General features: G+C 32.4%; 1 protein-coding gene across 12 annotated transcripts in view; it reads left to right on the forward strand.

Moving 5' to 3' along the window:
* Positions 1-16,761, forward strand: part of OXR1 (oxidation resistance 1) — a 463,267-nt gene that overhangs the window by 412,458 nt on the left and 34,048 nt on the right. For 10 of the 12 annotated variants that reach the window (XM_082434271.1, XM_082434275.1, XM_082434277.1 and 7 more), the window contains 2 exons: positions 1,400-1,568; positions 4,813-4,975. In XM_082434271.1, the coding sequence (XP_082290397.1) occupies positions 1,400-1,568; positions 4,813-4,975 (332 nt within the window). Of the gene's footprint in view, positions 1-1,399; positions 1,569-4,812; positions 4,976-15,141; positions 16,077-16,761 lie in introns of those variants that run through there. The other 2 variants (XM_082434273.1, XM_082434274.1) reach the window with 2 other exon arrangements.

The following is a 16,761-nucleotide window of genomic DNA, read 5'->3' on the forward strand; positions in this document are numbered from 1 at the left end:
ATTTGAAGGAGATCTGCATATAAGTGGTCCTGTGCAGTTCAAACCTGTGTTGTTCAAGGGTCAACTTGAATCCATATAATTCTTTCATGGTTTTTAATGGCCCTGTAATTTCGCCATTTCTGTATTAAGACATTCAGTTGTTATTAACAATTCATATTATTAAGATATTTCTTTGATGTTGTAAAGAATACTGGCATAAATATCTTTATTTGATATGTTTGTGTCTGCTAAGTTGTCTTGTATTTTGAAATCTTTGAAAAAGATAAAATGAGGCATTTCCATTTGACCCAATAATATAGTAGACTACTTTTATTTTATTGGGTTTGTTTGGGTGCAGGGTTTGATGGGAGGGACATCCCATTATGACAAAATTTTTCTCAAGGAGAAAAATTGGTAGATAGTTTAGATAGGTATTCCTGGATTGTTACCGTTTGGTTTCTTCTTTTTGTACCTGTGTATGGAGGGGGGACAAGAAACTTAGTTTTAAGTAACTAATTTTAAGTAACTTGAGATCCTATAATAGGGAAATATTTAAAGTTTCTGATCTTTAGTGACTTTATAATATCATAAAAGTTATAAAACTGTAAATATATAAATATAAAAATGTACAAATATAATTGTAGGAAGAATGGTAAAAGTTCCCTCTTTTAACCTGATGGGAATGTTGGGGCTCAGATAGATTATGTACCTTGCACAGTATTACACAGAAAAAAAGCCATGACTAGTACCCAGATCTCCTGACTATAACTAAGTGCTTTTTCTTCCACAGTATGCCACCTTCGTAAGCTAATTAATGTCTAGATTCCTGAATTGAACCATGTTGTCAGACTCTCAGTGTGTCATATGTCAGCATCTGTGGTTGGACGGGTTAGAGATAATTCAGGCTGTCCGAACTGATGGCTGAATCTAGCATATTGTTGTTTTTATCACACCTTCATATGCATATAAAAGCTTCACAAGATTTTTTACTAAATTTTTGTCTGTAACAACCATATTACAGTAAACCTTTGAAAATTCTACAGACTTATTTAGATATTGTTCTAGAAGACTGATAAAGAACATGCAGAAAATTGCGCATGTGTATGTGATTACTTTAGTGCGGTTGTCACAAACAGAAATTTGACAACAGTTCCTGGATCTTTCAAAGCCTTTTCCCTAACACTTAGACGTAACGTCAGCTCATACTTTGCCTGTTAGTTCATTAGTCCTGCTGTACTTGTCACTTTGCCTCTGATGGGAAAAAATACAAGCTACTTAAGAGAATTCAGTAAGTTGACGTTTTATTCTGTAATTATTTGTCAGAAGTTTGGAGATAAGCATTACTTAATCTAAATTATTTTAAATCATTCAAGCATGGTGTATGAGAATTGAATAAACACTGTTTGTGTCTCAATTCTAGGTTCTGCACTTTTAAAAGAAAAGAGGAGGCATCGATTACATAAGTTCTTATGTCTCAGAGTTGGAAAACCTATGAGGAAAACATTTGTATCTCAAGCAAGTGCAACGATGCAACAGTATGCACAGAGAGATAAGAAACATGAATATTGGTTTGCTGTGCCACAAGAAAGGTAAAACAACAACAGAATATTCAAAACATTATTGAGATTCCTTGAATTGAAATTATTTCGTATAATACATCCCACCAGTAGCAAAGTATTGAAATAGTTTATGATTAAAACCTGACATTAAAGCTATTCAAAATCATTTAGCTCCTCTTTTACGCTCTTTAATTTACCCCATTTCTAATTTTAGTCCCCTTCATGGTTTGATGCAAAAAATGTGAACATATACCTAGTTTTAGTAGTAAAGAAACCGACTTAAAATGTCTTAGATCAAGAAGGTTCATCAAAATATTAACTGGTACAGCCCCTACCTCAAGGCAGGTAATGATGTATAATTTCTTTCTTAAAAATTTCATCAAATGCTTACTGAATGCCTACTATATAATAAATAGCACTAAATTAGCTACTAAAAGGATGTGGTCCTCAAAGTATTTTTTATACCCACTACACAGTAAAATTTTTCATCTTAAGTTTAAGCAATTCTAAAGGATGTCTGTCATCACTGCATTGTAAATATTGACATTTTAAGTTAAAACTTGCATTTATATTTTAAATATACCCAGTAGGATCTAAACATTGTAACAGTTTGCCCTCTACCATTATCCATTTAAACACCACTTGAATGTGCTCTTTAACAGTTAGAATTTGCATCGTTACTTTTTCTCTTTGAATTTGTATTTCAATTATACCTCCTCATAGAATCTTACTCTAAGGTACTATATTTTTATTCCCTTTTACATTTTTTGCAACAAATTACCTATACTTACACATTTATCTCTGTGTGTGTGTGTGTGTGTGTGTGTGTGTGTGTGTGTGTACTGGAATTACATTTATTTAAAAATTTTCTGTGATTATTGTCAAAAGAGTAAAGGGTCTAAGGCTTACCCTACCTTGCTAACAAGTTGGCCTGCCTCAGTTTAATGCATGCTGGCAGAAAACAGAGTCACAATAGCAGCAGTCACAGTACCAGCACTTGTATGAGTTCTTTGAGCTTCAGTCCCCACAGTTGGATGTGAAGAAGGCCAAGTGACAGCTACATGTGCCATGGGTTATGTTAAAGAAGAGGAACCATAAGTTTAGGGAACTTAAACCTTTTATAATATACAATAAGCATGGTTACCCTTTGCTCCAGAGTAAGGTACTATTTCTGCCTTCTAAAACTATGCTATGCTTTGTTTCCTGTTCTAACATACTTGAAAAGGTAGTGCTGAACAAAGATACACAATGCCTCTGCTCACAATACATGTGGAAATCAAAGAGAAAATTGTCTATCAACAACTGCATTATTCCAAATGTTAATTAAACACAAGAAGATTTTATCATTACAATTATTACTAATAAACAATTCATCAAAGCAACATAAATTATAAATTGTCATAATTATTACATATAAAAAAGTAAAATATAGGGAATGCCTTAATAAAATATTTAGGGCTTTCCTCCAATTAGTTTATGTATCCATTGATGAATATTGTTCATTGAAATGATGAGATAGGATTCAGCCCCTCAGTTCTACCCCCTCCCTTTTTTCTTTTTATTACAAGTATTGAGAAGCTTTGTTCATAAAAAAGTCTGTGAGACTGAAAATTTTTATTATGATAATGTCACTCAATTCTTTAAACATGTTTCTATTTATATTCCAAAATTACTTACCTTTCATCAGAATTATTTTTAGTGACCATTAGTGAACAGCTTCATTAAAAACTCCTCCAGTTTTATGGAAATCAGTGAATTAGAAACCACCTGATATGCCAAAGGACTTGTTATCCAGTCTTTTAAAACTTTTCCCCATCTCAGTACCAACTTTGGGCAACCAGGAAGTTTTCACAGTTTATGGCATGTAAAATTCTGGATGACTGATGATAGTGCTTTAGTGAAAGCAGAGAACAGGCAATCTGTAAGATATCTTGACCACACTGTTCTCAGGCAGCTTAGTATAATCTTAGTATAAGATGAACATATGGAAGCAGAATATAAGAGATTACTTCCCTTAGAACTATCTTATGTGTCTGTGTACCTCTTGGAAAGTCTTTATATGTTGCTCTGAAGACTGTTGCTTTCAGGAATATAATAATAAAATTCTTCTCTCTCCCCCCTCACCTAAATATACAGTACAGTCTGTGCATTCAACAAAATGTGATTAGAATAATTTTAAAATATGGTATGATTTGCATAATTCATGAGTACATGAAAGGCAAAGAGCCAGATACTCAGATCTGCCAATGATAATAGCAAGATGATTACAATGAAATATTCAACCCTATTATATCTTTAGTTAAAAATAATGTAAGGATTTGTTATTCTCATTACTGTTGGTTTTATTTTAATTTTTGCATGGAATTTTCCATTTTAATGTTGTCCTTGCACCTTGGCTAATGTTCATTAAAAATTAGTTTTATTAGAATTTTGAACTGTATTGTATCTAAGTAATTTATGAAAAAACAATTGCTTGGTATCATAGAGACAAATTATCTGAAAGATGATACTTAATACCTTTTTAAAGTGTTAGTTGCCACATAAGAAATGACATTATTAAAAAATTTTATTAAATTAGAAACAGTTTCCAGAACAGTGGTTATTGATTGGTATGTGCTAGTGGAGAGTTTTATAATCACTTTTCAATTATCCATGCTAATTAAAGCCAACAAAACATACATATTTGAAATGTGTTGCTGACCCTCAAATAATGTTTTTCAGGGATTTAGGCTTTACTCTAGTAAACAGAATTGAAAAGGGGAACAAGAGCGTTGAAAGGTTGGATCATCCCTGAACCAATAATACACTGTGTGTTCCTGGTATTTAAAAGTTAAACATACTAAATTTCTATTGGAAAAAATCTGTATAATGTCCAGGTTTCAAAATAGGTAATTAGTAAGTTGTTTACTTATATTTTAGATAATTAGATCATTGTGTGAATGAGGCCAAAATGGTGGGTTCAGTTCTCCTTTCCATTACTAAGTTTCTTTAAAGAAAAGAAACATTATTGTGGACAGCATCTGAGCTTGTCAAAACCATGCTAAAGAAAATCCTAATGTAGTTTTCTCAGAGCTTGACGGAACACAGCCAAAAAATTTTAAGTTAATGTCTTCCTGGTAGTGGGCTTTGTTTTATTTTTAAATAAAGCATGGTATATATTTTGTATATTTTAAGTCTTCAAGTTTTGTGAAAATACTTAACAAATATAGCTTTAAAATTCTAGCTAACAGCACAGAATACTAGGTCTATTACTAATAATTGCTTGTTCTAACAGGACAGACCACTTGTATGCCTTCTTCATTCAGTGGAGTCCAGAAATATATGCAGAAGATACTGGTGAATATACCAGAGAACCTGGATTTATAGTAGTAAAAAAGATTGAAGAATCTGAAACAAATGAGGATTCTACTAATGAAGCAGCAGCTAGAGAATGGGAGGTAAGGGGGAAAATGTGAAGATTTCACTTATCTTCTTGCTTTGTGTGAATTTATAGTTTTATAGTAGTTACAGGCAAAGTACAAGTGATCTTTGTACAAAAGAGTAATTTTTTAGAGGTTCACTGTCCATGTATATACATGTTTATTGAATAAATCTGATTAGTAACTTTGGTTTATTCCTATTTGTCATTTTCCTTTTGCTTTAAAATACTAGAGAAGCAACCTATAGCAATAAAATGCTCAATAAAAGATTGAATGAACTTTAGAATAATATAAGCTGCTGTTATACTAATTTTCATAAAATACTTATTTCAGATCTGATTTGTTTTAATGTTATCTCCTGCATGGAGGCGGTACAGCAGTTATTTAACACATTCATGCAAATTAGCACTCCTTTCTAATAAGCTCATAAAGCATTACCTTGACATCAGTTTAGCAGTAATGCTAGGGAAATAAGCTGATGCTAATTTTACTAAGTAATGAAAGTTTTATGTGCTCAGATTTACTGAGCTTGTCTAAATGGTCAGATTAACACTAATCAACTTTTTATAACCCCTCTTAGATCCATCTTTTAATATTACATATTATGTTTTTACATGCTTTGTCTTGTGGGATTGATAGGATGACAGTATCCGGTTTCTCTCTTGTTATGGTTGCCTGGATTAATCTCTTCGTGCATTAGAAAATACAAAGCAGATGCTAAAATGTGATAATAAACTGGATCAAATTTTGTTATCCATGTGGTGTTAATGTTTGCAGTTGTTTATGTGATGAATATATTGTGTATGTACTTAACATGTATAATGATTGAAGGTATATACATGGCATGTCTTTTGTTTAAAATGCAAACCTGATTTTGTATGTGCCTAAGTCCATTCTGTGTAGTATATACAGCATCCGTTTCTACTGTGACTACAACATAATGGAGGAAAAGAGTTTAACATATTTTGAGCATTTATTTTGAGTTATTTTAATATTTAAACCAACATTATTAATCTTACCAGCTTTATTCACAATAGCCGCAAACTGGAAACAACCTGAATGCCTATCAGCAGGAGATTGGATAAATAAATTTCAGAATATTTATATAATTCCAAATAATATAGCAATAAAAAGGTTCTATTGGTAACAACAACGTGGATGAGTCTCAAAGATAATAGTTTAATAAAAGAAACCAAGCCAGACATAAAAGACTATATACTGTATAATTCCATTTACATAAAATTCGTAAGGGCAAAACTAGTCAAAAGCCCACCAGACTACCTGTTTCTGGGAGTTTAGGGCTTGGCTAGGGGCAGGAGGGAACTTTATATAGAGCACTGGAGATGGTCTGTATTTTATTCTTGGTGATGATTTACATGGGTGTTCACATGTGCAAAATAATCCCTATGTATTTAAGATTAGCTTTAGGATACTTTTAAAATAGCCCAGGTGATCAAAGGTAGTAACAATAGAAGGTAGAGTGGAAGGGGATAAAATGAAGTTTTTTAAAAAGGTATTACCTAGCTAATAAGACAGGATTTAGTGACAATTAGGTAATGGTGAAGTTTCTAACTTGGGTGGCAAGGTGGATGGCAATATTTTCAATCAAGGGAGTTGAGAGTTTTCTCTCCTTTGGGATTGGAATACTTAACTTTGGAAATAATAGACTTTTATTATTATTTTTTTGAGTATTGACATTTTGATTCAAAGGAACTGCCTCAGTTCTTGTGGAAGACTCTGCAAGTTATGATTTCTAAAGAAAAAAAGTCTCCTCACTTGTTTTCAACTAGAATTGATTCAAATAAAAAGAAGATGGATGATAAAAAATTTAATTTTAAAAACTTTTTTTGCTGCATTGTCTAGAAACATTTTGTTGCACTATCTAATACAGTAGCCACTAGTGACATGTGGCTATCGAGTACTTGAAATGTGGCTAATGCAACTAAGGAATTGAAATTTTAGTTCTGTTTACTTTTAATTAATTTAAATGTAAAAACCGATACTTGATTCAGTATTGGATGACGTTTACATATGTTTGGAACAACTTGGATATATGAATCTATTCTTTCAACTATAAGTTTCATGAAATCTAAATATGATCTAAGTAAGTTCAGGTATTTCCTATGAAATTTGGTGTCTGCATTGAGATGTAGTTAAATATACTAATTCCTATAGATACAATAGCGCTTAGCCACTTGTAGCTGTAGAGCACTTGAAATGTGGCTAGTCCAAATAGAGATAATCTGTAAATATAAAATATATACTGGATTTTAAAGATTTAGAATTGAAAGAAAAAAATGTAAGATATCATTAATTTTTATACTGATTATGTTGAAATGATAATATTTTGGATATATTGGGTGAAGTAAATATATTAAAATTGATTTAACTTTTTTTTTCCTTTTTTCATGTGTCCACTAGAAAATTTGTAATTGCATATGTCTTGCATTGTATTTCTCTTGTGTAGTGTTGGTCTAGTGCCTGATAGCTACTAAGTACCTAGACAGTTGTTGTTGCTTTTTTTTTTTCCATCAAAAGTCTGTTGTTTACCTTAGGGCTCACTCTTGGTGTTGCACATTCTGTGGGTTTGAAGAAATGTAAAATGACATAAAAAGTATTTTAAATGTTAAAAGGATGTTTTTTAAAAAAGGAATTTGACTAGAGACGTATATAAAATAAGAGTAATTAAAAATTTCTACCTACGGCTGGAGAAGAGGTGACTTAGAATTTAGGATGAATTTATTATGAATTTATTTCATGCTAACATGAAATTTATACATTGGGGAAACTTTTGCATATGATAAACTCACCTCCTCTATTACTTCTCTTCTGTTTCCTTCCTGTCCCCCTACCTCTGTAAGTGGCATGAGGGCAGGGTTTTATGGGTTTCATACACTATCTGCAGAGCTAAGAACAGTACAGGCATATAATTCATCCTCGATAAATACTTACAGCATTAATGAATAAATTTGGACATAGATTAAAATAAATAATGAAACTTGTACTTATTAAAAATTGATCTGTATCCTAAAATAAGTTCTTATGTCACTTGTAGTAAATATTTTGTCATAAAGCCATAGACTCTGGAAGTTGGAATTAACTGACAGTTCAGCCTCTCTCATTTTACATTTTACACTATTCTTTGTTCTGCTTTAATATATTTAGTGATAAGAAACTTACTACCTCAAAGGGCAGTACTTTTCAGTTTAGGACAGTTCTGTTAGAAAGTCCTTTCTCTTAGTGAGTTTAAAGAAACATGCCTTTGTAAGTTTAATACATTTGTCTTTGTTCTTCCTTCCAGTGCACATCAGTAACAACATATTTTTTCTATATACTATGATAACATGAAAATTTATTATCAGATATTAATACTTAAATATAATTAAATATAATTATTTAGTATTATTATCTTCCTTTTTAATCCTCTACCAGGATTATTTTCCTTGGTACTTCTGTTTGACTTTAGTAACTCTTCTTTGATCTTACACTATCCTCATCATTACCCTAAAAGGATTCGTTAACTGTGGCACCCCAAATTACTAAAATGTGCACGTTTTGTAGCAAGAAAAATTCTATAATATTTGAAACAATTTCAGATCCCAAATGTGCAAATTGAAAGTCAGTTCTACTGAAGATAATTAGAAAAGGTTGGAATTCAAGAATTAGAAATGATGAGAAAAGGAAAAAAGGAGAGCAGTATTAGAGATTTGTACAGTGAATTCCAGAGAGAAGTGAGAGTAGCAGAAACCTACCTTTACTAGCAAAGAGAAAAGATAGCTAAATTTTAAGATTGTCAGGAGTAAGAACCCCTTAAGATACATTAGAACTAAGATTCTTGAATATTGGGAGAAAGAATCTAGAAATACTATACATGTAACTCAAGATGTGTAACAGATTGATGTTATTTAATATGTACTCTTTATTGTTCTAGTTTAGTCATTAGTCAATATAAATATAGTTAGCATAAAACGTCAGCTTACCTCAACATTGTTTCTTTTTTAGCCATACTGTCTTGAGTTTCTTAATTATGAATTCTTCTGCTGTTGGTAGTTTAATAACCCTACCTTGCGACTGAAAAGGAACAATTGTAGAGTCTTCTGGTTTCTGCCAGTATTCAGTGCAAAAAGTCGGTAGAGCATGTTTACTGAGGATAATGTTTTATGTGGGCCTTTGCAGTTTTGTGAGAAATATTACTTGCTTTTTGATGGGGATTGTTTTTATGGATGTTCACTGAAAAGGAAAATACACTAATGGCATTTCAGCAGTGTCAGGTAAAGGTGGGAAAAGATGCCTATTTTGACCCATACTGTTTGCTGATGATTGTGCTTTGATTTGATTAATACATAAATATAGAGATTAATAGTATAGTGAATTTGCATGTGCCACTCAGCTTTCTCAACTGATTTTATCTGTAATCCTTCCTTTTCCCCAGTTCACATTTCTTCAAATGTGATAAAAATGTTTAAGATACACGTAATATGAATGTATTTTTACTGTTTGCTGTTTGAATCGGCATCCAGCTAATGTTTAGATGTTTTGATTAGTTAAAATGTCTCTTAATTCTCTGTAGATGTAGGTTCTCCCTCCATTTGTTTGCCTTGCTTTGCTTTTTTACCTTGTAATTTTAGCTTTTAAGAAATCATATTTTTCCTGTAGAATGTCCCATAGTCTGGATTTTGCTGATCACATCCCCACAGTCTTACTGACATGTTCTTCTGCCTTGAATTTCCTATAAATCAATATTTAGATCTAGTGCAACCCATTTAATCATAGACTATTATCTTTATTTTACAGGTAATTTCTCTAAGCTTGTTTCTTAAGCTTAATTTTAGCTAAAATCCTCAAAGTGGTTAATCTGTAATTCAGAGACTATACTCTTTTACCACACCAAGTTCTCAACCTAGGCAGAACCTTTGAATCATCTGGGGGAGCTTTCAAAAATCTTAATACTCAGGGTCACCTCAGAGCAATTAAATCAGAACCCCTGGGGTGGGACCTACTTATCAGTATTCGTTTAAAGCTCCTCAGGTGATTACATTGTACATTAGAGGTGGAATAACTACTGTACTACCCCAAGCCACCACTTTGGGTGTTGTGTTAAACATATATAATGCTAAGACAAAAGGTACTTTCAGACTATATTGGTCATAATATACTTTAATTTTCAAGTATCTGTCATGCAAGTTACAATGTATAAAACATTTTCAAAATATTCCCCTTATTTTGGTGTTGCATCTGCACACCAAAAACATAAATTTGCTTCACAGTGGAGAAAGTTTCTTTAATCATTTTATGCTTTGATTTTTAAAAAGATTTCTTATCAATAGTAGCAATCCTGACATAGTTACTTCAGGCATAGCTCCCTTACATACCAAAGGACTCCTATCACCTTATGTACTCAGAGGCACTACAAAGAAAGGGAAATCAAGAAGTATACCAGGCCTTCCATACTTTTTTTTTCATTGATCTATGCCTCTTGAACTTATCTATCAAATGCGCTTTAAAGTTGGATGTACTTGACAAGTACCCAAGTGTCCAATGGTATAGTCTAAAGCAGTGCCTACCACAGTAAGCCTGAAATATCTTTGAAGCCTGTTTTATTTTTAAGGTTCATGTGAATTTTGCATTTATCTTCTTAATTTATCTGATGTACATAAAAAACTTTTAAAATTCTTATCATGAAATAAAAATGATGCTACAGTAATACAGATCAGTTTTATCCTATCACCAGGTACCATGGCACATAACTGCACCCCTCAGGCTTTATCACCCTCCACCCCAAATACCAACTTCAGGAGGCACTATACTAGAATCCTCTGAAAGTTTTAGGTTTCAGCTTGTCACATGTGTTGAGTGTACCAGTCTTGCTGCTTGATGACATGCCTCAAAAGTAGAACTTTTGAAGTTAAAATTTCTTGTTGTACCACTTCCTTTGGGTTGACATTCCACTCCTTTTGGGATAAGAGCTGGCAGAAAAAGTTTTCAATTTTTTTTCATCTCTAAAGTTAATTTTATACCACTTGTAATGCAGTATCTCTCATACTCCAGACCTACTAATTAAAACATCCAGTGGTCAAAACAACTAAGAAATTGACTTTATTAAATTAGCTTTAATTGATTTATTTAAAAGTTTACCTCCCAGGCTTGTTTGTTGGTTAAATTTTAAAATACAAGTTTACTAAGATTGTATCCCCAGGTTTATCCTTGTTGATTAAATTTTAAAATATGGATTTACTAAAATTATATGCCCATAGTAAATTATATAACATATTAGTGCTTTTCATTTTTAAAAGCAATGATTGATATTAGAAGATTACTCTGGTTTACTTCTTACACTTGCCAAAGTACTGATAAAAATATGTTCCATTCAGTGTTTGGTTTCTGATATGACTTGTGCATTTTTAGGTGCTTGACATTACTCACATTTTCTCAAATAATCAAAGGTTTCATTTAAGTGAAAGTGTAAATGTAAATATATTGGCTACTTATTAAATAAACCTGTACAAAGGTTTTGTAGTTATTCCAAGTATTTTAGAATCTGCTTTCTGGCGTAGATAATTTTATAAATCATTTATAGGATCTTCCCATTTTGACATTAATTTTTAGTGTTCTCCATTTTAATTATATAAATTTAATATATTTAACCTAATCTTAGCAATTTAGGCTATAAAATGTATCATATTATATGCTTATTGATTTGGTTTTCCAGTAGGATGTGGTAATCATCATGTGGAATCAGTTCTGTTTTCTTAGTTGTCACTAATTAAGTAGAGTTATTGCCGTGGTTGTTTATTAGGTTTCTCAGAGAAGACTAACAGTTTGGTAATGCTGCAACTTCTAAGAAGCACCAGTATCAGGAAGCTTCAATTGTTTGGTTAATGTTTTACTTCTTAAGCTGCCAGACAATGAGTATTCTGGTGTTCATTTTCTTAAACACATGGGTTGTTTTTTTGTTTTGTTTTTTAAATTAAAGCACAAGTAATGCCAAAATTAAAATTGAGTCAATATATAAAACAAAATTCCTGATCTCTTAGCCTAGCCTGCAAAATCCATACAGAATTGATTTTGTTCAAAATGAAAGTAGTCTCTATCTCTAAGTCACTAAGTAGAGGTCACATTTCTCAGATAAAAGCAATTAAAGAAGAATATACTTTTTTTTACATTGATCTAATCACATAGGATTACAAATCATAATGCCAAAGAAATTTAGTAAATCTGAAAAATTCATAAATCAAAAGCATTAAAAACAATTAGAATTTATGAGTTAATACAAATTGTCATATAATATTTCTATATTGAGTATTTTTTAAACCTCTTTATTGAGGTATGATTGATTTACAAAAAGCTGTGCATATTTAATGTATACAACTTGATGAGTTTGGAGACAAGTATATATCCATGCAACCATCACCACAATCTATGCCGTAAACATTCATCATCTCCAGAAGTTTCTTCTCACCTCTTTATAGTTATTATTTTGTAATAAGAACACTTAACATAAGATTTACCTTCTTAGCAAATTTTCAAGTATATAGTACAGTATTATTATAGGCACTGCTGTAGAGTAGGTCTCTGGTTCTAGGCTATTATTATGTTTTTTCATATTAACATTTAGCACCCAGGAGTCATTATGGCCTGTTTTGACTATTACTGATGTTAACTACCTCAGGAAAGTATTGAACCAATGCTTTGCTTTCCCTATTAATAATCTATCTCAGTTACTAGCCAAAAGCTATAGACTGTAAAATTTCTATTAAAGCACAAAATGTCTAATTGATATTGTGAGAAGGGATGAATGAATGACAGACTATTTGATGATTTTAAAAATTAAAATATTACTTTCAATATTGAGTAGGGTAGATAATGTATTATTGCTTCTAGTAGACCACTCCCAACTTAGAGGATATCAGGTATAAGGTCTTTCAGTAATTTCAGCCCTGATAAAGAAAGTAAAGGAAAAAACATTATTAAGTTGAATATGTGAATTATGAGAACAGATTATGTTCAACCTTTAAGCTGGTTATGTTTTTAAAAGTGCTTCATTTTATAGCCTGTCATTTTACATTTTTAATGCTAAATTGACATCTGCTTCAAGCCCTGGGGTGTCTAGACAAATTTAAATGACCTAGCATTATGTTTTCTGAGTATTATGAAAAAAGAAAGGGCAAGAAAGAGATTTACTGAGTTCATTTTATGTCTGCTAGGTAGGTATTGTATTTATTAAATGGAAGCATTTGGCTTCAAGAAACAGAAAATCACACTTAAAATAGCTAAGACCTGTTGATTTTTCTTTTTCAATTGAGGTATAAATAACATATAACATATTAATTTCAGGTGTACAGCATTATAATTTGATATTTGCATATACTGTGAAATGATCACCACAGTAAGTCTAGTTAATCTTTTTTGTGATAAAGACTTTTAAGATCTATTTATTCTCTTAGCAACTTTCAAATATGTAATGCAGTATTATTAACTATATTCACCATGATATGTATTATATCCTCATGACTTATTTTTTAATTGGAGGTTTGTACCTTTGACCCCCCCTTCACTCATTTTGCCCTCCCCTATGCCACCCCCCAACCCCCCAGCAACCACCAATCTGTTTCCTGTATCTATGGGCTTCATTTTTTGTTGTTGTTTTAAATTCCACATATAAATGAGGTCATATGATATTTGTCTTTCTCTGTCTGACTTATTTCACTTAGCTAATGAACTCAGGGTCCATCCATGTTGTCTCAAATGGCAATATTTCAGTCTTTTCCTTTTTTTTTTTGGCCTACGTAGTATTCCACTGTGTATCTATACCACATTTTCTTCATCCATTCATCCATTGATGGACACTTAGGTTGTTCCTATATCTTGGCTATTGTAAATAATGTTGCAGTCAACATGGCAGTGCATGTATCTTTTAAAATCTGTGTTTTCATTCTTCAGATAAATACCCAAGAGTGGAATTGCTAGATCATATGGTAGTTCTATTTTTAATTTTTGGGGGAACCTCAAAAAATATACTGTTTTCCATGGTAGCTACACCTATGTACAGTCCCACCAGTAGTGCACAAGGGTTTCCCTTTTCTCCATATTCTCGCCAATGCTTGTTATATCTTGTCTTTTTGATAATAGCCATTCTGACCGCTGTGAAGTGATATCTCATTGTAGTTTAGTTGTTTTTCAAAGTGTGGTCCCCAGACCACGACCAGCAGCAGTAGTATCTAGGAATTTGTTTAAAAAGTACAGGGAATTCCCTGATGGTCCAGTGGTTGGGACTCTGCGCTCTCACTGCCAAGGGCCCAGGTTCGATCCCTGCTCAGGGAACTAAAATACCACAAGCCGCAGCGCAGCCAAAAAATAAAAAAAAAAATTAAAAAATACATTCTCAGGCTCCATTGCAGTCTACTTATCAGAAACTGGTTTTGGAGCCCAGTATTCTGTTTTAACAAATGTTCCAAGTGATTCTGGTGTAGGCTAAAATTTGAGAGCCACTGGTTTAGATCTTTAAGAACCCATCCTGTCTAGGCATGGAGCCAGCCTTCTCAGAAACACACGGCTGAAAAGATACCTTAGCAAAATCAAAACTGTATTAGGAAGAAGGTGTGGAGGTGTATGCTGAGTAAGACAACCAACGAAATAGGCTATCCTATGCGTGGTGCATGTGTGTATATTTTTTAAAATCGCATTTAAACCACATTTTGGTATGCATGTAATATTTCTAATTCTAGAAAATCCAGCTGGAAGTAATGACAGGTTTTCAAAAGAGCACCCCACCACCACCAAATTATTTAATGCTGTTGGTGTGTGCAGAGGGAGTGCAGGGGTGGGGGTTGGCGACCACAGTTCACTGAGTATATAATAGAACCCTGTATTGTAAAGCTGGTGTGGAGATGGGTGTAGTGTGCCTACGAAGGACTGTGGTAGAGAGATCTTAGGGTAAGTGTGGTGGAGCTGGTGGGGGAGTTAGGGGGGTGACTGGTATGAGTGGCATGGCAGGGTGGATATTCATCAGGGGGTGTGCTGTGTCTTGTGCATGCACATGCTGGAATGTGCAGGAAGGAGATGGGGGGGTGTGGGTATGGTGCAGCGTTGTATATACTAGAAAGGTAGCTGTGTGTGTGTGAAGGGTGGCATTGTGTGCACAGCTTTGTGTGTACACACAACAAGGTAAAGGGGGAGGAGCAGTTTTAACTTAAAATGGAAGAAATATTCAGTGTATCATATGGCATTGATATTCTAGTTAAAACTGAGGTAATCTAGGTAATTACAGTTTATAGTCATAATAATATTTAATCTTAAAAATTCACTTATATTCAGGATACCCCTGGTTAGTGAAGTATATACATAGGCATAATAAATATAAGTATTTTTTCAAGAAACTAGATGTTAGAAAATGCAGTTTAAAAATGTACTGTGTTAATACTAAAAGGAATTTTCAGGTCACACTGAATATCTGTATAGGATTTATTTGTAGTAGATTGGCTTCATTTTTACATAGTCATTCTAAAAGTTTGAGGATTGAAGAGTCCTCAAAGGATGTTTTACTGCTTAAAAATACATGTAAGATGAAATTTTATAGGACTCTTAGATGTAAATGAGGAACAGAATTTTATGACTGTATGAGCAAATAGTAAAATGTTAATTGAAATCATTTGTGTACTTTGGGAGGGACTCTGGAAACTGTACTGATTACTTTTTTATGACTGGTTTATTTTTAGTATATTTCTTAGTGTACTGGTATTTGGAAATACATGCTCTGTATCTTTAAGCTTTTGAGTCCTTTCTCTGCACATTTGGGTACAGTGCAACCAAACTTAAACATGGGAAATCCTCTTTTCCCTCCCCAGCTTTACAGTCTCCACTCAGGACTATCTTTGCAATGGATACTACTTGGTGATTAGCTCTCTGTCTTGTCAATCAAATCTTTGTCTCCAGCAAACTGTTTTGTCACTGTAGTAGGGCTCCTGTGCTAGAAATGTATTTTTGACAGAGGAAGAATGCTTTTTAAAACAGTTCTTAGGAGATTTGATGTAACTTAATTTGCCCTGGAAAGGAAATGTCTCGTCTCTGGTATGGGAAAAAGGGGAGAAGGCATCAACCAATTAATCAAAAATATACTCTGGTAAATCTTAATCGATGATTTCAATTTCTATATTTATTAGTCTTTTTATGGTGACATTCTGCAAAATTGTATAATTTAAAAGTTTAAGTATAGAGAATATTTATAGAATACAAAATTGTATGATTATAAAAGCATACCTTAATTTAAGCTATTTCTGCTCATCATAAATATCTTCAAAAAGGAAATGAATAAGGGACTGTAATTTTGGTTTGTGAAAGTGTTTTGGTTTTCCTGTTCTACATTAACAGGAAGTTATCAAACCTTTATTACTGCCTTAATTTTTAATTTAACTTTGTAGGAAAATATTTGGAATTTTTGTTTTGCTTAAAAATAAATTTAGTAGAACTATCGTAGTGAATTAACTTTAATTTTTATTGACTGGATCCCAGACTAAATACATTTATAATTTTGTGTTTTAAGACTATTATTTTAGCAATCTAAGAAAAGTCTTTCTTAAGCTTTCCAAAAAGTTTCAAGCATTGTTGCCTAATACAGAACTTTAAATGATATTCTAATAAAGAAATATCTTACTCAACCTTACTATTTTAAGAATCCTAGATATTTTTCAGTATAAGTATGTATGCATTATTTGTTAGAAAATGTATTGCCAGTTGTTTTTTCTTTGGTAATTTAAGATTATATCTTGCCTTATGAATATTAATTTTATTTTTACTGAGATTATAGA

This window comes from Balaenoptera physalus (assembly GCF_965194825.1).
Source record: "Balaenoptera physalus genome assembly, chromosome: 17".
Classification (NCBI taxonomy): Eukaryota; Metazoa; Chordata; class Mammalia; order Artiodactyla; family Balaenopteridae; genus Balaenoptera; species Balaenoptera physalus.